General features: G+C 44.3%; 1 protein-coding gene across 1 annotated transcript; it reads right to left on the bottom strand.

Annotated features, from left to right (window-relative positions):
- Positions 1-1,989: 1,989 nt before the first annotated feature.
- poglut1 (protein O-glucosyltransferase 1) lies at positions 1,990-24,858 on the bottom strand. Its single transcript, XM_060898766.1, has 11 exons — positions 24,776-24,858; positions 24,507-24,597; positions 21,257-21,400; positions 17,860-17,995; positions 17,495-17,616; positions 13,015-13,074; positions 12,819-12,918; positions 12,670-12,728; positions 12,388-12,555; positions 11,245-11,301; positions 1,990-2,991 (listed from the first exon to the last, which is right to left on the bottom strand). Exons 3-11 carry the CDS (start codon positions 21,346-21,348, stop codon positions 2,835-2,837), a joined length of 951 nt encoding a protein of 316 aa, XP_060754749.1. The 5' UTR covers positions 21,349-21,400; positions 24,507-24,597; positions 24,776-24,858; the 3' UTR covers positions 1,990-2,834.
- Between the last annotated feature and the right edge of the window lie 96 nt (positions 24,859-24,954).

Below are 24,954 nucleotides of genomic sequence, written 5' to 3' on the forward strand. Positions count from 1 at the left end.
TGAGAGCTCGATTTGCTGGTGATTACACGGATACATCCAGGGACAAGTGATCGATTTTGGCAAACATGGGATAGTTATGATTAACGCTGGTAATATTCCTGCTCGAACACGACTAAACCTGTTCATGAACTGAGGAATCAGGTGTCTGACTGTGCATGAGTGTCTCTGCCTGGTTTACTCATCACCCAGAAGAGGGCAGTATGTATTGCTTCCAAAACCTGTCTTCAGTGGTGAGGAAAAAGAAAAATATCTCATAGGAGTGACAATATTCTGAAGAACAGCATTTCTGTAACAGCTTTTTAAGGTCACTGGGTAAGTAATGAGACACTACATGTGAATTTAATTCATGTCCAAAATGTATTTAAAAAAAAAAAAAAATCAACTTCTGGATATTATAGGACAAATCAGGATGACTAGTATACAGTGGTGCTTGAAAGTTTGTGAACCCTTTAGAATTTTCTATATTTCTGCATAAATATGACCAAAAACATCATCAGATTTTCACACAAGTCCTAAAAGTAGATAAAGAGAACCCAGTTAAACAAATGAGACAAAAATATTATACTTGGTCATTTATTTATTGAGGAAAATGATCCAATAGTACATATCTGTGAGTGGCAAAAGTATGTGAACCTCTAGGATTAGCAGTTAATTTGAAGGTGAAATTCGAGTCAGGTGTTTTCAATCAATGGGATGACAATCAGGTGTGAGTGGGCACCCTGTTTTATTTAAAGAACAGGGATCTATCAAAGTCTGATCTTCACAACACATGTTTGTGGAAGTGTATCATGGCATGAACAAAGGAGATTTCTGAGGACCTCAGAAAAAGCGTTGTTGATGCTCATCAGGCTGGAAAAGGTTACAAAACCATCTCTAAAGAGTTTGGACTCCACCAATCCACAGTCAGACAGATTGTGTACAAATGGAGGAAATTCAAGACCATTATTACCCTCCCCAGGAGTGGTTGATCAACAAAGATCACTCCAAGAGCAAGGCGTGTAATAGTCGACGAGGTCACAAAGGACCCCAGGGTAACTTCTAAGCAACTGAAGGCCTCTCTCACATTGGCTAATGTTAATGTTCATGAGTCCACCATCAGGAGAACACTAAACAACAATGGTATGCATGGCAGAGTTGCAAGGAGAAAGCAACTGCTCTCCAAAAAGAACATTGCTGCTCGTCTGCAGTTTGCTAAAGACCACGTGGACAAGCCAGAAGGCTATTGGAAAAATGTTTTGTGGATGGATGAGACCAAAATAGAACTTTTTGGTTTAAATAAGAAGCGTTATGTTTGGAGAAAGGAAAAACACTGCATTCCAGCATAAGAACCTTATCCCATCTGTGAAACATGGTGGTGGTAGTATCATGGTTTGGGCCTGTTTTGCTGCATCTGGGCCAGGACGGCTTGCCATCATTGATGGAACAATGAATTCTGAATTATACCAGCGAATTCTAAAGGAAAATGTCAGGACATCTGTCCATGAACTGAATCTCAAGAGAAGGTGGGTCATGCAGCAAGACAACGACCCTAAGCACACAAGTCGTTCTACCAAAGAATGGTTAAAGAAGAATAAAGTGAATGTTTTGGAATGGCCAAGTCAAAGTCCTGACCTTAATCCAATCGAAATGTTGTGGAAGGACCTGAAGCGAGCAGTTCATGTGAGGAAACCCACCAACATCCCAGAGTTGAAGCTGTTCTGTACGGCGGAACGGGCTAAAATTCCTCCAAGCCGGTGTGCAGGACTGATCAACAGTTACCGGAAACGTTTATTTGCAGTTAGTGCTGCACAAGGGGGTCACACCAGATACTGAAAGCAAAGGTTCACATACTTTTGCCACTCACAGATGTGTAATATTGGATCATTTTCCTCAATAAATAAATGACCAAGTATAATATTTTTGTCTCATTTGTTTAACTGGGTTCTCTTTATCTACTTTTAGGACTTGTGTGAAAATCTGATGATGTTTTAGGTCATATTTATGCAGAAATATAGAAAATTCTAAAGGGTTCACAAACCTTCAAGCACCACTGTACCATTTGTGAAGTGACTGCGGTTAAAAATGAATCAGTGACAGGATTTAACGAAACACAGTCCTCTCTAATTCCTTGATTGCTTTACTAAATTAACCTGAAATGAACTTTGCTGAAATTTGGTCTTGATCTGCTGCTAACACTTTAGGCAGTATGCAGTAAAAAGAATTTTATATACTTTACCATGGATTCTATCACGTTATTTCACATTTTGAAGGTGCCGTATAAGATGTTTAGCAGTCTTTTTCAACCTGTGCCGAGTTTCCCCAAAAGCATCGTAGCGCAAAGATCATCATTAAATGGTAGCACGAGCAGCACAAGGAACACTCTCTCTCCTAGTTAAGATGCTCTTAGTGTTAAGAGGCTTTTGGGAAACCCACCATTGTACTTATCATATCATTTCATAGTTCAGCATGTGTTAGTGCTGGAAAATATAGACACTGTATTTTAAAACGTAATACCGGGAATATGGTGGAAATAATACCTAAACAAAAGTAATTTTAAGATCAACAGCACAGGAGAAAAGAGCAGTAAAAGTCGCAGGTGCACAGAATAATTAGAGTTGCCTTTACTACACACTAGCACCACCTAAAGCATTGTGAAATGTTTGAATGATCAACCCTGAATCCACTGAACTGATCTAATCTAAATCCTCACTTTCAGATAATGTTGGACAATTAAGCCAAATTTCTAGTCATTATTGTTCCCCATTCTATGTGCCTGATCTGTTTGGAAACAAGTGCCAAAGTCAAGGAGAAACAATGAAGAACTCGTTTTCTGGACAATCCTGTACGTCTGCAGGTCAAAGCTCAGACCTGTCAGGTTTGCGGGTGATCTGGTTGTAGCTGGATTTGCGTTTGGGTTTGTACTCGAGCAGCTTGCTGTATTCAGTGAGAAGCGTCTCCCAGTAACAGGACACGTCCTCCATACGGAGGTGAGCCTCGATAAACTTCTGGCCCCTGAGGACACACAGTGCAGTGACATTTTACATAAACGGAAGACTTTAACCCTTTGATGCAAAACATATGCACACCCCTTCTAATGCACAACATGGGTCAAAAATGACCCGCATTCATTTTCCAGGTTATTTCATGCTGTATGAGTTTTTCTTTGCTCCATCTTTTGAAATCAATTTATTTTATGATTGAATATTCCAAGTATTCTTTAAATATCTTGTTTTTAATTACCACAAATCATTAATTTAATTTTTTCTTTCCTACTTTATGAACAAAAATACTTTTTATATTACTACACATGGGTCATCCAAGTGTGATTTAAAATTAAATGTCTTAATACTGGGTGGCACGGTGGTGTAGTGGTTAGCGCTGTCGCCTCACAGCAAGAAGGTCCGGGTTCGAGCCCCGTGGCCGGCGAGGGCCTTTCTGTGCGGAGTTTGCATGTTCTCTCCGTGTCCGCGTGGGTTTCCTCCGGGTGCTCCGGTTTCCCCCACAGTCCAAAGACATGCAGGTTAGGTTAACTGGTGACTCTAAATTGACCGCAAGTGTGAATGTGGGTGTGAATGGTTGTCTGTGTCTATGTGTCAGCCCTGTGATGACCTGGCGACTTGTCCAGGGTGTACCCCGCCTTTCGCCCGTAGTCAGCTGGGATAGGCTCCAGCTTGCCTGCGACCCTGTAGAACAGGATAAAGTGGCTACAGATAATGAGATGAGATGTCTTAATACTATAATAATAATTTGTTTCAAGTAATTACTTTAGCAGTGAATGGGGCCAGTTATTTATTTATTAACTACCGTATATAGTTAGCTAAGCCAACTACAATAAAATTAGCGAACTAAAGTAGAATATGTCAACAGCTCGGTAGCTAATAGTAATTACTTGTAACTTTCTGACAAGTAATCGACTCACTCTCAAGGTAACCTAAACATAATCAATTTTTTTCTAAGGTAATGTTCGAACAATTGAAAAACATTACTTGCATGTATTAGATGGGCAAAGGGCGCTGTGCTGTGCTGTGCTGAGCTGTGAAATGTCTGACACAAGCACAATTCACAGTTCCCACCAAACGCTGGAGTAAATGCATGCGGCTCGGTTCTGACCCATGTGTGTAAACTTGATGTAGAATTACAAAAGCTGTGCTTGTTCATAACTTAAGAAAGGAAAAATAAAAATGATGATTTGTGCTAAACAAAAACAAGATATTTGCTGCATATTTGGAAAAGTAAATGACAAATTGAATTTATTTCAAAAAATAGAAACACTCAGCCATACATGAAATAACCTGGAAAATGAACGCAGGTCGTTTTTGACCCATGTTGTGCATTAGAAGGGTAGTGATACAAAAAGGGTTTTTATTCAAAAAGTAAGAAAGGAAAAAATAAAATAAGGATGTGTGATGATCAAAAACAAGTTAATTGAGGAATACCTTGAATACTGAATGATGGAATTAATTTATTGCAAAGATATAGAAGATAAATCTCAGCCGGGTCACTTTTGACCCAGGTTTTGCATCAAAGGGTTAAAAAGTGTACCAGTACTGGTCATGCTTACAACATTAATCGTGCTTTATGTATTACTTATAGACAAGACAAAAGATGCGCACATTCAGTCAAAAAAACACCATAAAAGCACTTTTGTGGACAATTTTATTCCGTGAATTACCCGTGGAGGCAGAACCACAGGGAGCAACCATTGCTGGCTGGAAGTGGTGCACAGTCGTTGATTCTGGGTTATCGGATGCGAGTAAACAAGCAATGTTCTGTGAGTTGAGATTCCCAGTTCCCAGTCAAGTAACTTCAAAACACGATGAATAAATATAGATCTAATACTTGTAATAGATATTTATCTTTTTTTTTTATGGCACATATCTATTATTTCACAGCATTATGTGCAAGTAGATTTGGTTGTACTTTGGGGTCGAGAGCTTCACCTGTGAAGCTCGACAGGTTTAGAATGAGCAGGTCATGTATTGAGATAAATATCTCCGCGAGTTTATCATACAAGCATATCGACAGAAACTATATACTTTACACTTTCCTATATACCCACTGCTAAATAATATTACAGTTTTTAAATTACTTAAATTCGATGAAACATACAACTTGTCACCTAAAGGCCTCTGCATGCTCTTGTGACGAGGCTTTCACAGATAGCTTTTCGCAGACAGTTGTAATTTATCGTTGAGCGGGGAGTAATAGGCGTGCGCGATGTTATTCACCGGCACAACGCAAGGGGGCGCGAAGTCGCTAGGAGTAGTTGGTGGGTGTGGTTAGTGGAGTGTTTATCCTCCAGTTACTTATAATGACTAGAACTGGAGTCGTATAGATGTACGTACTTCCTCACTTCTTCGATCAACCGCTCTTCGTGCTGCTCCATCTTCGCTCGTGTTTTTAAAAATGCCGGTCGTGAAAACAAACCAAACCGGGAAAGTAGGGAAGCGGAAGTGCGTGTACAGCGGATGTAGAGTGGACCAATCAGAGCCCTCTTGTCTGCGGCGCTGTCTGCGAGGCTTCTGCGGTGGTCACAATTTTTGGGAGGTGCGCGCAGAGCGTCTGCGAAGGTGGGGGGCTACGCAGACACTGTCTGTGACGCCATCTGCGAGGACTGGGTTGTCAGCATAAGTTGGCCTTTAGTCACACCGGCGCGCGCACTTCCGCATTCGTAAAAGACTATTCACGTGCCCTGTGTCCGAAATTGCTCCCTACTCACTATATGGTGAGGACGCCATTTTGTAGTGCTGTCCGAAACAATAGTGAGGATTATTAGACCCTATACAGTTCACTCAAAGTATCCCACAATGCATCACGAAAAGTAGTGTACAACGATGGTCACTAACCAAAGCAATATATCCCATCATGCATTGCGGTCACGCTGAAAGAAATCAAATTAAAAGTCTCAAATTTGATTTAATAAAAGGCAGCGGCAAAGAAGAAAGTATTCAGCCTTGATTTAAAAAACTGAAAGATGCAGGTACTTTGTATTTATTAATGTGGGAAATGCGCTCAGTATAATATGGATTGATCACAAAAACACATGCATGTATTTATTATTTTGAAAACCCACCAGCCGCCTGATCTGGCACGTTTTAATTGTGCGACAGTAATGACGTAAATACCAGCGCGACGGAGTAGTGTCCGAAAGCATTTCTTCATTTTACCAATGAGCTCATTATATAGTCCTTCCCTATTGAGGTATTTCACCTGACGTCACAGGGTCACGTGACGCCCCGGTGTCCACCATTTTGGACGGCAAGCTAGCTAATGTCAACAACAGTAGCTGGTATGTTACTGTAGCAATGTTTACGTTCAGTCATTTGGATGACTGTTAAAACCTTTCAGTCTCAAGTTTTTCCTTTACTGGATTTACTAGTTTACTGAGCCAGCCGGCCCCGGAGCGCCAGCCGGCCCCGGAGCGCCAGCCGGCCCCGGAGCGCCAGCCAGCCAGCCAGCCGGCCCCGGAGCGCCAGCTAGCCAGCCAGCCGGCCCCGGAGCGCTAGCTAGCCAGCCAGCCAGCCAGCTAGCCAGCCAGCCAGCCAGCCGGCCGGCCCCGGAGCGCTAGCCAGCCGGCCGGCCCCGGAGCGCTAGCCAGCCGGCCGGCCCCGGAGCGCTAGCCAGCCGGCCGGCCCCGGAGCGCTAGCCAGCCAGCCAGCCAGCCGGCCCCGGAGCGCTAGCTAGCCAGCCAGCCAGCCAGCCGGCTCCGGAGCGCCAGCCATCCAGCCGGCCCCGGAGCGCTAGCCAGCCGGCCCCGGAGCGCTAGCCAGCCGGCCCCGGAGCGCTAGCTAGCCCCGGAGCGCTAGCTAGCCAGCCAGCCGGCCAGCCCCGGAGCGCTAGCCAGCTAGCCAGCCAGCCGGATGGCTAGCGCTCCGGGGCCGGCTGGCTGGCTGGCTGGCTAGCGCTCCGGGGCCGGCTGGCTGGCTGGATGGCTAGCGCTCCGGGGCCGGCCGGCTGGATGGCTAGCGCTCCGGAGCCGGCCGGCTGGCTGGCTAGCGCTCCGGGGCTGGCTGGCTGGCTGGCTAGCTAGCGCTCCGGGGCTAGCTAGCGCTCCGGGGCCGGCTGGCTAGCTGGCGCTCTGGGGCCGGCTGGCTAGCTGGCGCTCCGGGGCCGGCTGGCTGGCTGGCGCTCCGGAGCCGGCTGGCTGGCTGGCGCTCCGGAGCCGGCCGGCCCCGGAGCGCTAGCCATCCAGCCAGCCAGCCGGCCGGCCCCGGAGCGCTAGCCATCCAGCCAGCCAGCCGGCCGGCCCCGGAGCGCTAGCCATCCAGCCAGCCAGCCGGCCGGCCCCGGAGCGCTAGCCAGCCAGCCGGCCCCGGAGCGCTAGCCAGCCAGCCAGCCGGCTCCGGAGCGCTAGCCATCCAGCCAGCCGGCCGGCCGGCCCCGGAGCGCTAGCCAGCCAGCCGGCCCCGGAGCGCTAGCCAGCCAGCCGGCCCCGGAGCGGTAGCCAGCCAGCCGGCCCCGGAGCGCTAGCCAGCCAGCCGGCCCCGGAGCGCTAGCCAGCCAGCCGGCCCCGGAGCGCCAGCCTGCCAGCCGGCTCCGGAGCGCCAGCCATCCAGCCGGCTCCGGAGCGCCAGCCATCCAGCCGGCTCCGGAGCGCCAGCCAGCCAGCCGGCCCCGGAGCGCCAGCCAGCCAGCCGGCCCCGGAGCGCTAGCTAGCCCCGGAGCGCTAGCTAGCCAGCCAGCCAGCCGGCCCCGGAGCGCTAGCTAGCCAGCCGGCCCCGGAGCGCTAGCTAGCCCCGGAGCGCTAGCCAGCCAGCCAGCCAGCCAGCCCCGGAGCGCTAGCCAGCCAGCCAGCCAGCCGGCCGGCTCCGGAGCGCTAGCCATCCAGCCAGCCAGCCGGCCGGCTCCGGAGCGCTAGCCATCCAGCCAGCCAGCCGGCCGGCTCCGGAGCGCTAGCCATCCAGCCAGCCAGCCGGCCGGCTCCGGAGCGCTAGCCATCCAGCCGGCCGGCTCCGGAGCGCTAGCCATCCAGCCAGCCAGCCGGCCCCGGAGCGCTAGCCATCCAGCCAGCCAGCCGGCCCCGGAGCGCTAGCCATCCAGCCAGCCAGCCGGCCCCGGAGCGCTAGCCATCCAGCCGGCCGGCCCCGGAGCGCTAGCCATCCAGCCAGCCAGCCGGCCCCGGAGCGCTAGCCATCCAGCCAGCCAGCCGGCCCCGGAGCGCTAGCCATCCAGCCAGCCAGCCGGCCCCGGAGCGCTAGCCATCCAGCCAGCCAGCCGGCCCCGGAGCGCTAGCCATCCAGCCAGCCAGCCGGCCCCGGAGCGCTAGCCATCCAGCCGGCCGGCTCCGGAGCGCTAGCCATCCAGCCAGCCGGCCGGCCCCGGAGCGCTAGCCATCCAGCCAGCCAGCCGGCCCCGGAGCGCTAGCCATCCAGCCAGCCAGCCGGCCCCGGAGCGCTAGCCATCCAGCCAGCCAGCCGGCCCCGGAGCGCTAGCCATCCAGCCAGCCAGCCGGCCCCGGAGCGCTAGCCATCCAGCCGGCCGGCTCCGGAGCGCTAGCCATCCAGCCGGCCGGCTCCGGAGCGCTAGCCATCCAGCCAGCCAGCCGGCCCCGGAGCGCTAGCCATCCAGCCAGCCAGCCGGCCCCGGAGCGCTAGCCATCCAGCCAGCCAGCCGGCCCCGGAGCGCTAGCCATCCAGCCAGCCGGCTCCGGAGCGCTAGCCATCCAGCCAGCCGGCTCCGGAGCGCTAGCCATCCAGCCAGCCGGCTCCGGAGCGCTAGCCATCCAGCCAGCCGGCTCCGGAGCGCTAGCCATCCAGCCAGCCGGCTCCGGAGCGCTAGCCATCCATCCAGCCGGCTCCCGAGCGCTAGCCATCCATCCAGCCGGCTCCGGAGCGCTAGCCATCCATCCAGCCGGCTCCGGAGCGCTAGCCATCCATCCAGCCGGCTCCGGAGCGCTAGCCATCCATCCAGCCGGCTCCGGAGCGCTAGCCATCCAGCCGGCTCCGGAGCGCTAGCCATCCAGCCGGCTCCGGAGCGCTAGCTAGCCAGCCAGCCGGCCCCGGAGCGCTAGCCAGCCGGCCCCGGAGCGCTAGCTAGCCAGCCAGCCAGCCAGCCCACCCCGGAGCGCGCTCAGTAAACTAGTAAATACAGTAAAGGAAAAACTTATAACGGGCCATGTCTCAACAGACTAAGAAGTTATTTCAATGACATTTAATAACATTTTGTTTATCCTGAGGACCGAAAGTAAATGAAAATGTGAACAAATCTTAGCTGTCAGTGAACAATCCTGGTGGAAGCAGGTAAACGTCGTTCTCTAAGCCTGCTAACCTCAATTTTTGCAAATGCCTCTCCCTCTGATCGCCCTGTAAATGCCCTACGTCGCTGGATAGTGAAGGTGTTTTCTGCATCTCGCTCCTTTTTCTTTTATGTTTTTCGTTTGTCGCCTTCCTCGCATTCAAACTGATTCGAGCCGTGCCGTCCAAAATGGCAGTGTCACATGACTTGGTCACGTGAGTGAAATACCTCAATATAGGGAGTAGTGAATGAGTGAGCGATTTCGGACACAGGGATGGTAGCAGCATGATAAATCACTTTCACTCTTTTGGTTTCGATTGGTTTCTCTTTCGCGGTGGGAACGCCCACCGTAAACAGGATAAAATCTGTCTTGCATCCCATTAGGGTTTAGGGAATATAGGGATATATTTGGGCTATTTGGAGGTAAAACTTGTTGCGAGATGGCACGCGGATTTTATGCGCTTTGGATGATTCATTTTATGATTCAGGACAGCGATTCGGTTAAAACTTGGGAACTGCGACACTGATGATGAACGGTGCCTTTTTAAAAATTTTTTTTACTTCAACTCAATCCAGCCAAAGATCAGCTCGAGTAAGTGTAAATATTTCTTCTATTTCTTATTAGCAGATCAGTTGATAACGTGTTATCTTATGGCGTATTCACACCTACGTTGTTTGGTCCGGACCAAACGACCAAATGAACCAAATTTCCCTTGGTCCGGACCTTTTGGGTTGGTCTGAATACAAACCACCGAACTCTGGTCCGGACCAAACAAGCGGACCGAGACCGAGCTGCAAGGTCGGACTCGGTCCGGTCCAAAGGAACCCTGGTGCGGATCTTTTGGAGGTGTGAAAGCAGACCGGACCTAATCCGACAGTTTTGCTTTTTTGTACCTCGGGAGCTTCCGTCGTTTGTCGAGCATTATGGGAAACAGAGTCTCGACACTCCACCGCAAAGTGCAAACACTGTTTCGGTTGTCAAGGGAACCTTACAACAGTCGTTCAGTCATTCAGACCAGTGGTAGGCTAGACTACAGAGTACAAAAAATGAGTACGGGGCAAACGTGGGCCGAGGAAGAAACGCGTACCCTTGTGGATATATAGGCAGATGTCCACATATCTGAGCTTTTGGAGAGAACACACAAAAATGCCGACGTGTTTGCTGTATTCAGTGAGAAAATGAAGGAGAAGGGGTTCACGCGCTCCCCAGAACAATGTCGGCTAAAAGTGAAGAAACTCCGTCAGACCTACATTAAAATCAGGGACATTCTTTCAAAAAGTGGCGGTACTAGCGACGCAAAAAGGAAATTCATCTATTGCGTGAAGAGCCAGAACTGTCACAACATGATGTGCGCTCATCAGCGCTATCCTCCGTAGCCGCCTTGCCCTTTGTCGTCGTCGTTGATAAATTACTTGTACAACAGCATAGTAATCGCACAATTGTGAAAACAGTAAAAACTGGAAAAAGCATATAGCTTTGATGACATTAAAAATAATAACAGCACGGAAAGCCTCCATGACTACTTTTGAACTTAACGCTTTGTGCGCGTGTCGTCTCTGACCAATAGCTGAATGACCTCAGGGCGCGTGGCTTTGTTGACAGATTTTGGTCCGCTTACTAAAATGTACGGTGTGAAAGCGAACCGCACCAAAATGAAAAAATAAAAAAAACATTTGGTTCGGACCAAAGCAAGTGAACTATCGAACTATCCTGGTCTGAATACACCCTTAGACTGGTGTTTGCAACACGGGGTCAGTGATCAGTCCACTGCAGCCCAGACAATCGGACAAACCAACGACTGTGCATCACTACCGGTGCTGGAACAGCCCATGAAGGAGGCAACATGTCGCTGACCATGTTGCAGAGCAGGGACTTAAAACTCTCGTGTACTTGACAAGCGCTTATGACGAATGTTACATGACGGAACCACTAGTATCATACGTGATCTTTTGAAATAGCTAGTAATTAAAATTCACTCCAGGTACACTTTAATATATAATTGATCTGGGATTAGCGTGACAAATTAATACCTCAGTGCAATGGCCTCTGCTGCTTTGTCGTTTTCCTTGACGAACTGCAGCAGCTCCCTGCAAAAATATCAACCAATCAAAATTTTATAACATTCAGTTACACTAAAGATGACATTAAAAATATTTTATCCAGTTTTCGGCCACAATCACACCCAATCTTATCACACACCAACATTAGATTACACAATAATTCTTTCTGAACTGCACTCATTTAACAATAATTGATTAATTTCCTAGAACAACCTGTCATTTCTCTTACAACCGTAACCACTCGAGAGCCGCGCTTGGTTTTCCCACCTCCCCATCCCCCATCCCTTCAGTTTCTATTATAGCAGCTATAATTAAAAATCATTCCACATTTAAAAAGTTCTATCGATCTGTTTTGGCTTTGAGGCAAATTACAAATTAAAAAATTACAGGGGAACTGAAGTCATTTTTAAACTTGCTTTATTTCTTAATTAGCGTGTTATTCAATTACGTTTTTGGTTTTAGTAACCTTATATCGTGACTCGTATTGACAACTAATCGCAATTAAATATTATACTTATCGGCCTATTTGGTTTTTAGCCGTGCTGAATTTAGTTCGTTTGGTCCACGGCAGGCGTCGCTTATCCGCGCGATCTTCACGAGACTTGTGCGAGACTTCGAAACGTGAAGCGTCAGCGCCGCCATTTTGAAAACTGTTTTCCAAACGAAACATTGCACAAAAACGAGTTTAAATGACGATTACTGCCTACTTTTTTCAAACTTTCCTGATTGCCATCAAAACAAACAAAACTTCCGGCTTGATCACGTCAGCATTCGAAAGAGGGCGCGCGAGTCTTTTGACAACGTTGGCAGATGTTGGTGACTTTGATTTCCGCTGTACGTTTTACTTCCGTCCTACGATGTCTCGCACAGGTCTCAACGAATCTCGTTTACGGCCGTTGCTTTGACATATAGACCGATATATTACAGAGCATATTTCAAACACTCATAACTTGCTATAGCAGCGACAAAATAGCTATCAGAAATGCATTCCGATATTTAATAAAATGAGAGAAATAGAATTTTGATGATAAAAAAATTTGCCTTCAGTTCTCCTTTAATACATTTCTTTCTGCTGATCAGTTTGCAGGAAGCATATGGAATTGAAGGGTTCACCTGAGGTCAGAGAGGTCCTGTTTCACCGGGATGTAGTGAACCCAGGGTTTAAGCTGAGGATAGAAAAACTCCAGCCACTCCTCTCCTACATGGAAGACCAGCGAGCCACAGAGAAACAGGTGCTTGAAACGAAAGCTAGCCGCTACGCCTCGGAAATTAAAGAGGTACCTAACGTGGAGAGAGAAAGATCTTTCAATAAAGGCATTCAGTCTTTTGAACTGCTTATTGACTATTTCTGCCTTCATTTCAACTTCTTACACTTGTACTAAAACAAGCCCTTACCTGTATTCACAGTGGTCAGCCAGAGGAATTTCCTTGGCTGGGGGTTTACCCAGGGTGTCCTGAAGGGGATAAGAAATACAGAGGAAATAAAAATCAAATCAAAAGGAGTACAAATTTCAACAGCTGTGAACACCGTAGCGTAGACAGACCTTTTCAGATTTCCACGCCTGATTCTTAGTGTACTCAGCATCCACCAGACTCGGATCCTCTCTGGAGAGCAGAATTAATGGGTCTCTCTCTGGACTGGTCCTGGAGAAGAAATGAAAAATAAAATGCGCTCATGAAGCATCTCTCTACACCTGTGGTGAGCTACCATCAGCTCTGCCAGGTCAATATCTGTCTCACCTGGAGCCTCTGAAGAAACCTTTGGGGCTTTTCTTTTTCCACGGCCATCGTGCTGCTGATCTGCAAGAGAACGCGAGAAGAAACAAATAGGGAGAAGACAAAAGAGACTTTTAGGTAACATGGGATAGCCGTTTTGCTTGAGTGTAAGAAAACTGCAATTTCCTTAAGACAAGTTTTTGACATTAGCAGCTGTCGTTTACTTTGACTGTACTTATGCGCATGTACATATCTTCTTCCGGCTGCTCCCATTAGGGGTTGCCACAGCGGATCTGTTCTGCATATTTGATTTGGCATTGGTTTTGCACTGGATGCCCTTCTGGACTTGGGACTGGCACCAAGTATGCACTGGCTTGTACAAACCCAGTGGCTGGGTATTTTATCTAACCTGCATGTCTTTGAACTGTGGGGAAACCCACATAGACACACAGGGGAGAACATGCAAACTCCACACAAAGGCCCCCCATCAGCTGTGGGATTTGAATTTGGAAGCTTCTTACTGTGAGGCGATGGTGTTAACCACTGCACCGCCATGCTGCCCTATATGTATGTAAATATATGGATGGCGTATGTTTTTGTTTTCATGTTTTTTACCATCCATCCATACATTATCCATCCATCTACAGTTAGGTCCAGATATATTTGGACACTGACAATTTTTTTTTTTACCTGTTTACTGAAACATATTCAAGTTATAGTTATATAATGGACATGGACATAAAGTCCAGACTTTCAGCTTTCATTTGAGGGTATCCACATTAAAATTGGATGAAGGGTTTAGGAGTTTCAGCTCCTTAACATGTGCCACCCTGTTTTTAAAGGGACCAAAAGTAATTGGACAATTGACTCAAAGACTATTTCATGGGCAGGTGTGGGAAATTCCTTCGTCATGTCATTCTCAATTAAGCAGATAAAAGGCCTGGAGTTGATTTGAGGTGTGGTGCTTGCATTTGGAAGATTTTGCTGTGAAGAAAACATGCAGTCAAAGGAGCTCTCCATGCAGGTGAAATAAACCATCCTTAAGCTGCGAAAACAGAAAAAACCCATCCGAGAAATTGCTACAATATCAGGAGTGGCAAATCTACAGTTTGGTACATCCTGAGAAAGAAAGAAAGCACTGGTGAACTCATCAATGCAAAAAGACCTGGACACTCACAGAAGACAACAGTAGTGGATGATCACAGAATAATTTCCATGGTGAAGAGAAACCCCTTCACAACAGCCAACCAAGTGAACAACACTCTCCAGGAGGTAGGCGTATCAATATCCAAATCTACCATAAAGTGAAGACTGCATGAAAGTAAATACAGAGGGTTCACTGCACGGTGCAAGCCACTCATAAGCCTCAAGAATAAAAAGGCTAGATTGGACTTTGCTAAAAAACATCTAAAAAAGCCAGCACAGTTCTGGAAGAACATTCTTTGGACAGATGAAACCAAGATCAACCTCTACCAGAATGATGGAAAGAAAAAAGTATGGCAAAGGCATGGTACAGCTCATGATCCAAAGCATACCACATCATGTGTAAAACACGGCAGAGGCAGTGTGATGGCTTGGGCATGCATGGCTGCCAGTGGCACTGGGTCACTAGTGTTTATTGATGATGTGACACAGGACAGAAGCAGCCGGATGAATTCTGAGGTATTCAGAGACATACTGTGTGCTCAAATCCAGCCAAATGCAACCAAACTGATTGGTCGGCGTTTCATAATACAGATGGACAATGACCCAAAACATAAAGCCAAAGCAACCCAGGAGTTTATTAAAGCAAAGAAGTGGAATATTCTTGAATGGCCAAGTCAGTCATCTGATCTCAACCCAATTGAGCATGCATTTCACTTGTTAAAGACTAAACTTCAGACAGAAAGGCCCACAAACAAACAGCAACTGAAAACCGCTGCAGTAAAGGCCTGGCAGAGCATTAAAAAGGAGGAAACACAGCATCTGGTGATGTCCATGAGTTCAAGACTTCAGGCAGTCATTGCCAACAAAGGGTTTTCAACCAAGTATTAGAAATGAACATTTTACTTTCAATTATTTAAATTTGTCCAATTACTTTTGAGCCCCTGAAATGAAGGGATCGTGTTTAAAAAATGCTTTAGTTCCTCACATTTTTATGCAATCATTTTGTTCAACCCACTGAATTAAAGCTGAAAGTCTGAACTTCAACTGCATCTGAATTGTTTTGTTCAAAATCCACTGTGGTAATGTACAGAACAAATTTGAAAAATGTTATCTCTGTCCAAATATTTATGGACCTAACTGTACGTCTATGCTTGTCCATCCGTCCATCCATCCATCCATCCATCCATCCATCCATCCATCCCAATGCCTGCCAATCAATACATCCACATCTAAGGCTGTTCACTGATCTGTATGCCTTCCTTTCATCCATCCAACTCAATGCCTACCTATCCATATGAATGCCCATCCATCCATCTCGATACCCATCTTGCATTGCCCATCTTCATCCATCCATATCTTTTCACATCTAGGCCTCCATACATCCATTTCTATTCACTTCATCCATGTATCCATCCACCATGCAATCACCCATCTTCACCTTCATCCATCCATTCTTACACAATCATGTCAATCCATCCGCTTCCATATATCCTTGTGTGTCCCAAACCATCAATCCAATTCAACCTCTTCCATCCATCTATACATCTTCATCCATTTATTCCTACAGTGGTGCTTGAAAGTTTGTGAACCCTTTCGAATTTATGCTTCTGCATAAATATGACCTAAAACATCATCAGATTTTCACACAACTCCTAAAAGTAGATAAAGAGAACCCAGTTAAACAAATGAGACAAAAATATTATACTTGGTCATTTATTTACTGAGGAAAATGATCCAGTATTACATATCTGTGAGTCGCAAAAGTATGTGAACCTTTGCTTTCAGTATCTGGTGTGTCCCCCTTGTGCAGCAATAACTGCAACTAAACGTTTCCGGTAACTGTTGATCAGTCCTGCACACCGGCTTGGAGGAATTTTAGCCCATTCCTCCGTACAGAACAGCTTCAACTCTGGGATGTTGGTGGGTTTCCTCACATGAACTGCTTGCTTCAGGTCCTTCCACAACATTTCGATTGGATTAAGGTCAGGACTTTGACTTGGCCATTCCAAAACATTAACTTTATTCTTCTTTAACCATTCTTTGGTAGAATGACTTGTGTGCTTAGGGTTGTTGTCTTGCTGCATGACCCACCTTCTCTTGAGATTCAGTTCATGGACAGATGTCCTGACATTTTCCTTTAGAATTCGCTGGTATAATTCAGAATTCATTGTTCCATCAATGATGACAAGCTGTCCTGGCCCAGATGCAGCAAAACAGGCCCAAACCATGATACTACCACCACCATGTTTCACAGATGGGATAGGGTTCTTATGCTGGAATGCAGTGTTTTCCTTTCTCCAAACATAACGCTTCTCATTTAAACCAAAAAGTTCTATTTTGGTTTCATCCATCCACAAAACATTTTTCCAATAGCCTTCTGGCTTGTCCACATGATCTTTAGCAAACTGCAGACAAGCAGCAATGTTCTTTTTGGAGAGCAGTGGCTTTCTCCTTGCAACCCTGCCATGCACACCATTGTTGTTCAGTGTTCTCCTGTTGGTGGACTCATGAACATTAGCCAATGTGAGAGAGGCCTTCAGTTGCTTAGAAGCTGCCCTGGGGTCCTTTGTGACCTCGCCGACTATTACACGCCTTGCTCTTGGAGTGATCTTTGTTGGTCGACCACTCCTGGGGAGGGTAACAATGGTCTTGAATTTCCTCCATTTGTACACAATCTGTCTGACTGTGGATTGGTGGAGTCCAAACTCTTTAGAGATGGTTTTGTAACCTTTTCCAGCCTGATGAGCATCAACAACGCTTTTTCTGAGGTCCTCAGAAATCTCCTTTGTTCGTGCCATGATACACTTCCACAAACATGTGTTGTGAAGATCAGACTTTGATAGATCCCTGTTCTTTAAATAAAACAGGGTGCCCACTCACACCTGATTGTCATCCCATTGATTGAAAACACCTGACTCTAATTTCACCTTCAATTTAACTGCTAATCCTAGAGGTTCACATACTTTTGCCACTCACAGATATGTAATATTGGATCATTTTCCTCAATAAATAAATGACCAAGTATAATATTTTTGTCTCATTTGTTTAACTGGGTTCGCTTGATCTACTTTTAGGACTTGTGTGAAAATCTGATGATGTTTTAGGTCATATTTATGCAGAAATATAGAAAATCTAAAGGGTTCACAAACTTTCAAGCACCACTGTATATACATCCTTCCATATATATCCTCATCCATTTATCTTTATCAGTGTCTATGCGTTTATCAATATCCATTATCATCCATCTATATCTCCTCATCCACCTCCATCATTTATTCATATCCATCTCCATCAATCTACTTTTGGGTGGTGAAAGAGAAAAACAGTTTCCTTTCCTGCCACACGTTAATGAACTAACTTTTTCAGATCTTCTCTCATCAGGTCCCAGCGACCCAGTCCAGTCGGGTAAATGGGCCACACTGCAGGTCCTCCTTCCCAAAACGTCCAGGCAGGATACATGATGTCCCAATAATTTGGTGTCTGAAAGCATACAGCAGTACGTTTTAACATGAGCATCTTCTTACAGGTCAAGCAAAACAGTAAGTTTAAAGTAATTCCAACTATAATTGGGGAATCAGAGAAGCGTACAAAAAAAAAACAACCTTAAATGAAACACAATTATAGTATACAGTCAGAGACAACTTAATATACACAAATAAATTAAATTGTATTCCAGTGACTCATCAAATCTGCATAGGAGCAAAACGATGCAACATGACACACCTTACTAAAGGAGAGAACAGGAAGTATGGGCTGAACCCACGATGGCACCTGAGGATAGTCACGCACGTTGATCATCATCTCCATATCAGGCAACTTGTCAATCACTTGGAGGATAAAGTGCTCAACTCCACTACACCTGCAAACAAGACCGGGACTCTAGGCATGTTTCACAAATTTCCAAATAGTTAAAGAAAATAACATCACCGTACAAATGAAATTCTTTTAAAAATGCTATTTTCAGAAAAGAAGATAGTATTTCAAAAGATGTGCCTATGTTTTTATGCCAACAGTTCAAGATTTTAACAACAACAAGAGTGCCCTGAGAGCACAATATCCCCCGCTGGCAACAAGGCCATAACTCTGGTAAAATGTGACTAAATTGAACAAAATTGCAATATATGGATTACCGACACATAACAAAGAATCCTGCCAAGTTTGGTGAAATTCCTCCACAAACTGTGAGAGGAGTTGATTTCAGAAGAACGTACACCCTCATGAAATTGTCAAAAGTACAAGCTACTTGGGGACGTCGTGGCTCAGGTGGATAAGGCGCCATACCATAAATCTGGGGACCCGGGTTCGATTCCGACCCGAGGTCATTTCCCGATCCCTCCCCGTCTCTCTCCCACTCATTTCCTGTCTCTACACTGTCCTATCTAATAAAGGTGAAAAAAGCCCCAAAAAATATCTTTAAAAAAAGTACAAGCTACTTAATCAAGGGTCAAAACTCGGGTAAAATTTTCACAAACGAAATTAAATCGCAATATGCGTATTACCGTCATATAACAAGGCCTTTTGCCGAGCTTCGAGAAATTCGTCCAAAAATCGTGAGAGGAGTTGATGTCAGAAGGCGAGCACACCTTCATGAAATTGTAAAAGTACAAGGTTGTTAATCAAGGGCCACAACTCTGGTAAAATGCGACCGAATTGAACAAAACAATATGCGTATTACCGTCATATAACAAAGCCTTTTGCCAAGTTTCGTGAAATTCCTCCAAATATTGTGAGAGGAGCTGATTTCAGAAGGAAAAACACACACTCATTAAATTGTCAAAGTACAAGTTTGGTAATCAAGGGCTGTAACTCTGGTAAAATGTGACTGAATTTAACAAAATTGTGATATGTGCATTACCGACATATAACGAAGAATCCTGCCAAGTTTTGTAAAATTCCTTCAAAAATTGTGAGAGGATTTGATTTCAGAATGTGAGCACCCTTCCTGGGACAGACATTGCCACAACATAATCCCCCTTCAAGTCTTTCAGCCAACCCAAAGTCCTTCCCATGCCAAGTGGCGCATAGGGCAACGCTGAGCTCCGTCTCCGTAGCCCTTGGCCTCTCGCCTATTACATAGCTAGGGTTACAGTGGAGGGCTAGTCCTCTGGTAGCCGCAAGAATTTGACTCCCCACTCACATCTGTATTGCAGCGTGCCTTGCCAGACAGCAGTAGGTACCATTTTTATGATGGTCTTTGGTATGACCCGATCGTGAGTCGAACTCGCGATCTCCCGATCAAGAGGCGGACACGCTAACCACTAGGCCACTCGCCGGTGTCCAGGCCTTTCGGCCAGCGGGGGATAATAAAAGTAAAAATGATCGAAAACTGTATTTGAGATTTTTTAAATATGATGGTTCATTATGAAACACTACAATTTCTACTCAGATTTTCTTTTTTAAATTTAAAAACAAATGGATGGAAAAGGTACTACTGTAGACATGCATGCATCCATCATCATTAAAAGGCAAGCACAAACAAGCTTACAGGCATGTGAAAAAATTAGGACACCTCATGAAATCCTGTGTATTTTAAAATATATTTGGACATATGGGTATTTAATGTAAATTTTAATTAAAATGAGGGATCCAAGTAATATAACTAAACAATAAAAAAATAAGAAAAGCCTTTTTAAAACTTTCTGTAAAATTTAATTAAAAAATAATGCAATTTCTGGTGAGGAATAAATTAGGACACCCCCCTATATTATCCCTCTTAAAATGTTGAAAATCCCAAACAGGTGCATCACGTCAGGTGCACATGATTAGTACATCGTTACCCAGCATTTGAATGGAGCCTTGCCCTATTTAAACCTCAAATTTAGTTTGGTGTGGCCCTGACAGTTGGGATGTTGAGGTGAGCGCCATGGTGAGGTCTAAAGAGCTTCCTGATGCCCTCAGAAAGAAGATTGTGGCCGCTTACGACTCTGGTAAAGGATTCAAAAAGATTTCAAAAGCATTTAACATTAGCCATTCCACCATTCGCAAAATTATTTACAAGTGGAGGACATTTAAAACAACTGCCACCATGCCAAGATCTGGCCGTCCGAGCAAGTTTACCCCAAGAGCAGAACGCAAGATGGTCAAAGAGGTCCTGAAAAATCCTAAAGTGTCATCAAGGGAATTACAGCAGGTTCTGGCAACTGTCAATGTGAAAGTGCACGACTCTACCATCAGAAAGAGACTGCACAAGTGTGACTTGCATGGGAGGTGTGCAAGGAAGAAACCTTTGCTCTCTAAAAAAAACATCAAGGCCAGACTGAAGTTTGCCAGAGAGAACATAGACAAAGACCACGACTTCTGGAATAAGGTTCTTTGGACAGATGAGTCTAAAATTGAATTATTTGGACACCAGAACAGAAGACATGTTTGGCGTAAACCAAATACAGCCTTCCAAGAAAAGAACCTCATACCAACTGTAAAGCATGGAGGGGGCAGTGTCATGGTTTGGGGATGCTTTGCTGCAGCAGGACCTGGCCAACTCACCATCATAGAATCCACCATGAATTCTACTGTGTATCAGAGGGTGCTTGAAGAAAATGTGAAACCATCTGTCAAAAAATTAAAGCTGAAGCGTAACTGGATACTGCAACAAGACAATGACCCAAAGCATACCAGCAAATCCACCAAGGACTGGCTAAAAAAGAAGAAGTGGAGAGTCCTGGAATGGCCAAGTCAAAGCCCTGATCTTAATCCCATCGAAATGCTGTGGGGTGACTTGAAACGGGCTGTACATGCAAGACACCCCTCAAACATCTCACAGCTAAAAGAATTCTGCATTGAGGAGTGGGCCAAACTTTCTCCTGATCGATGTCAGAGACTGGTAAAAGGCTACAAAATGCGTCTCGTTGAAGTTATATCAGCCAAAGGGGGCAACACTAGCTACTAGGGGGTAGGGTGTCCTAACTTTTTCCTCCATTGAAATACATACTTTATTTTTTTTCTTTTTTTGGATTTGTCAAACAATGTTCATTTTTGTTGTTAAATTGCAATCAAATCACTTTCTTTTTGAAAAATACATAAAAACATGCCTGGATATTGGTATGTGTACCATTTCTAAATAAAAAGCTGATTATTTAATGGGGTGTCCTAATTTTCTCACATGCCTGTATATTCCACTGACCTTGCTGGAAACATGCACTCCGGTTCTCTGTATAGTTTGTGTTTGATGATTTGGTAGTGTGTGCCCACACCACGTCGCACTGTATCCATCATGAGCTCCTTCGTGATGCCGTCGCTGAACGGCTTCAGGTCCTCCTTCAGGACGCTTGGATATAGTCGGAGAAATGCAAAGTTTCTGTCTGTTTCCATATTCAATTAAATTCAAAGTTATTTGTATAGTGCTTTTCAAAATAGATTTAGATCCCTAATGAGCAAGCCAGAGGCAGCAGTAGCAAGGAAAAACTATCGGAGACAACATGAGGAAGAAACCATACTCAAAATGGAACCCATCATCTTCTCGGTGCCACCCGATAGTGGGAATATACCTAAATCATTACTCATACTGTAATCTCTAACAGTATTAAGTGTGTTAAAAGGATGATCAGGTTGTGAATAAGAGTCCTGGGATGAGCACAAGACCATCTTTATGGATTACACCAGCAGTTCTTAGATCTAAATCTACTGTATGCAGGTGAGATTATCCATTGAGAAATGATGAGACTTGAGCAAACTGTTTTTGGAAAGTGTGAATCTTGAAGTGCAGAAGTACTGCCTCAGAATGGATTAGGTAGATCCATAAGGCGAAATGAGCCACAGCAGTAGAAGTATGTCAGGTTCACGTCGCGTAAACGCACATACGGCTCAACAGATTGTACACACTGAATATTCACATCATACAAATACCTAATCTTTTACCACAGTTCAGGATACTGCTAGAATACCTATCCGAAAGTATGTGGACACCTGACCTTCACATCCATGTGCGCGTCTCCTCAATTTGTTGCCACAATATTTGAAGCACACAATTTCCTTTCACTGGAAATAAGAGGCCTAAACATGTTCCAGCATGACAATGCCCCTGTGCATAAAGCAACGTCCATGAAGACATGGTTTGCCAAGGATGGAGTGGAAGAACTCAAGTGACCTGATCTCAATCCCACTGAACACCTTTGAGATGACCTGGATCACTGACTGCACCACAGACCTCCTCACCCAACAGCAGGACCTGACCTCACTAATGCTCGTGGCTGAAGGAGCACATCCCCGCAGCCGCGATCCAAAATCTAATGGAAAGTCTTCGCAGAGGATTGGAGCTTATTAATAAAAGCAAAGGGGGACTAAATCTGTAATGGGATGTTCAATAAGCACAGATGGGTGTGATAGTCATGTATCCACAAACTTTTAGCTATATAGTGTGATTAAAAATTTGTTATGAATCTTTAGTGTGGTGAACGGAATTATAGGATTGCTTTTACTAGGGTAAGGTGATGATTGGAGGTGCAGGGACCCAATACTGAGTACTGGCCAAAACTTATCGGGGGGGGGGTCACTTTGACGAAGTGTTACATTGTTGAAGTAATCCAGACTTCTGATGTTTTTTTTTTTTTTTAAATTTGCTTTGAATTTTCAGAGAGAGAGAGAGAGAGAGAGAGAGAGAGAGAGAGAGAGAGAGAGAGGCATTAACCTGCTATACTGCCTTTTATGGAAGTCTGTTTCCGCCACGTGGGGAAAAAAAAACTAAAAAAGTCATAATTATGAAAAAAACGTATCTCATAATTATGAGATACTATGTTATAATTATGACACGTCACAATAATGACTTACTATTTCATAGTAATGAGACCATTTTGTCAAAAGTGACTTAATACTTCATTATTATGCGAGCATAAGTCATAATTGAGATACTAAGTCATAATTACAAGTCATAACTACGAGAAGACATTATGTGATAGTAAGTCATTATTATGACAAGTCACACTTGAGATAAGTTACACTTATGAGATACTGGGTTATAATTCCGAAATACTAAGTCATAATTAAGAAAAGTTATTATTACGAGATAGCAAGTCATTATTATGAGATAGTAAGTCACAACTACAAGATACTGTGTCATAATTACCGGAAGTCATTATTATGAGATACTAAATCATAATTGAGATAAGTCCCCATTATGGGATACTGGGTCATAATTATGAGATACTAAGTCATAATTACAAGAAGTCATTATTAGGAGGTAGTAAATCATAATTATGAGATACTGTCATAATTGAGATAAGTCATTATGAGATACTAAGTCATAATTATGAGATAAGTCATAAATGAGATAAGTAATCATTATGAGAAGTAATATGAGATACTAAGTCATAATTATGAGATACTGGGTCACAATTACAAGAATTCATTATTATGAGATAGGTGGCCATGATGAGATAATTAGTCAAAATTGAGACAAGTTATTATTATGAGATAGTAAGGCATAATTATGAGATACTGTCATAATTGAGAAGTCACAATTATGAGATATGAAGTCATAAATGAGATAAGTCATCATTATGAAATACTAAGTCATAATTATGAGATAAGTAATAATTATGGAGACACTGGGTCACAATTACAAGAAGAAGTCATTATTTTGAAATAGTAAGTCATAATGAGATAATTAGTCAAAATTGAGACAAGTCATCATTATGAGATACTAAATCAATTGAGATAAGTAATAATTATGAGACACCAAGTCAAATAATTATGAGATACTGGGTCACAATTACAAGAAGTCATTATTATATAATTACATAATTATGAGATACCAAGTCATAAATGAGATAAGATATAATGATTATGAGATCATCATCATCATCATCATCATCATCTTCTTTTGGCTGCTCCCGATTAGGGGTCACCACAGCTGATCTTTCATCTCCATAAGTCATAATTATGAGATACTGGGTCACAATTATAAGGTCATTATTATGAGATAGCAAGTCATAATGAGATAAGTAGTCAAAATTGAGAAAAGTCATTATTATGAGATAGTAAGTCATAATTATGAGATACTTTCATAACTGAGATGTCATTATGAGATAGTCATAATTATGAGAAGTCACAATTATGAGATATGAAGTCATAAATGAGATAAGTCATAATTATGAGATACTAATTGATCATCTTCTTCTGGCTGCTCCCGATTAGGGTTCACCACAGCGGATCTTTCGTCTCCATAAGTCATAATTATGAGATACTGGGTCACAATTACAAGGTCGTTATAATGAGATAGCAAGTCATAATGAGATGAGTAGTCAAAATTGAGACAAGTCATCATCACGGGAACTTAAGTCAGAATGAAAAGACACCTTCTTCATTATTAGGGTGGCAGAAACAGGCTTCCACTGCCTTCAGCTGAAAAGTAAACCAGAGAAAGTAGAGAAATGTACCTGATGTGGCAGCTGCAGTTCTCCTGGCTGCATGGCTGGTAGTTTTTGGTGGCCTCAGAAATCTGAGTGAGATATTTCTGCCATGGTGATCCTGCTATAGATTGAGAAAAGTTGTTAAACGTGTTTACATCCCTGTAAAAGCCACAGACTCATTCAGAGTAAAACACTGAGGAAAGTTCATCAGCTGCTGCCACTGTTCACATCATACTAGTTAAACAGTATATAACTACAACTCAACTAATAGTCTCGTTTAAACTATTCACACTCACATTAAAACCGATTTCAGGGTTTCAGGAACACAGCACGGATTAGACAAATTAGCAGTTTACACGACAAAAAAAAAGTCCCACTAGTTAATCTTCGAAGAGAAAGAACACAGCGACTGGATCCCAAACAGCACCCTAATCCACACAGAGTGCACTACATGGTGTGTACAAGCCCTTATTTC

This window comes from Neoarius graeffei, chromosome 18 (genome assembly GCF_027579695.1).
Source record: "Neoarius graeffei isolate fNeoGra1 chromosome 18, fNeoGra1.pri, whole genome shotgun sequence".
NCBI classification, from domain to species: Eukaryota; Metazoa; Chordata; class Actinopteri; order Siluriformes; family Ariidae; genus Neoarius; species Neoarius graeffei.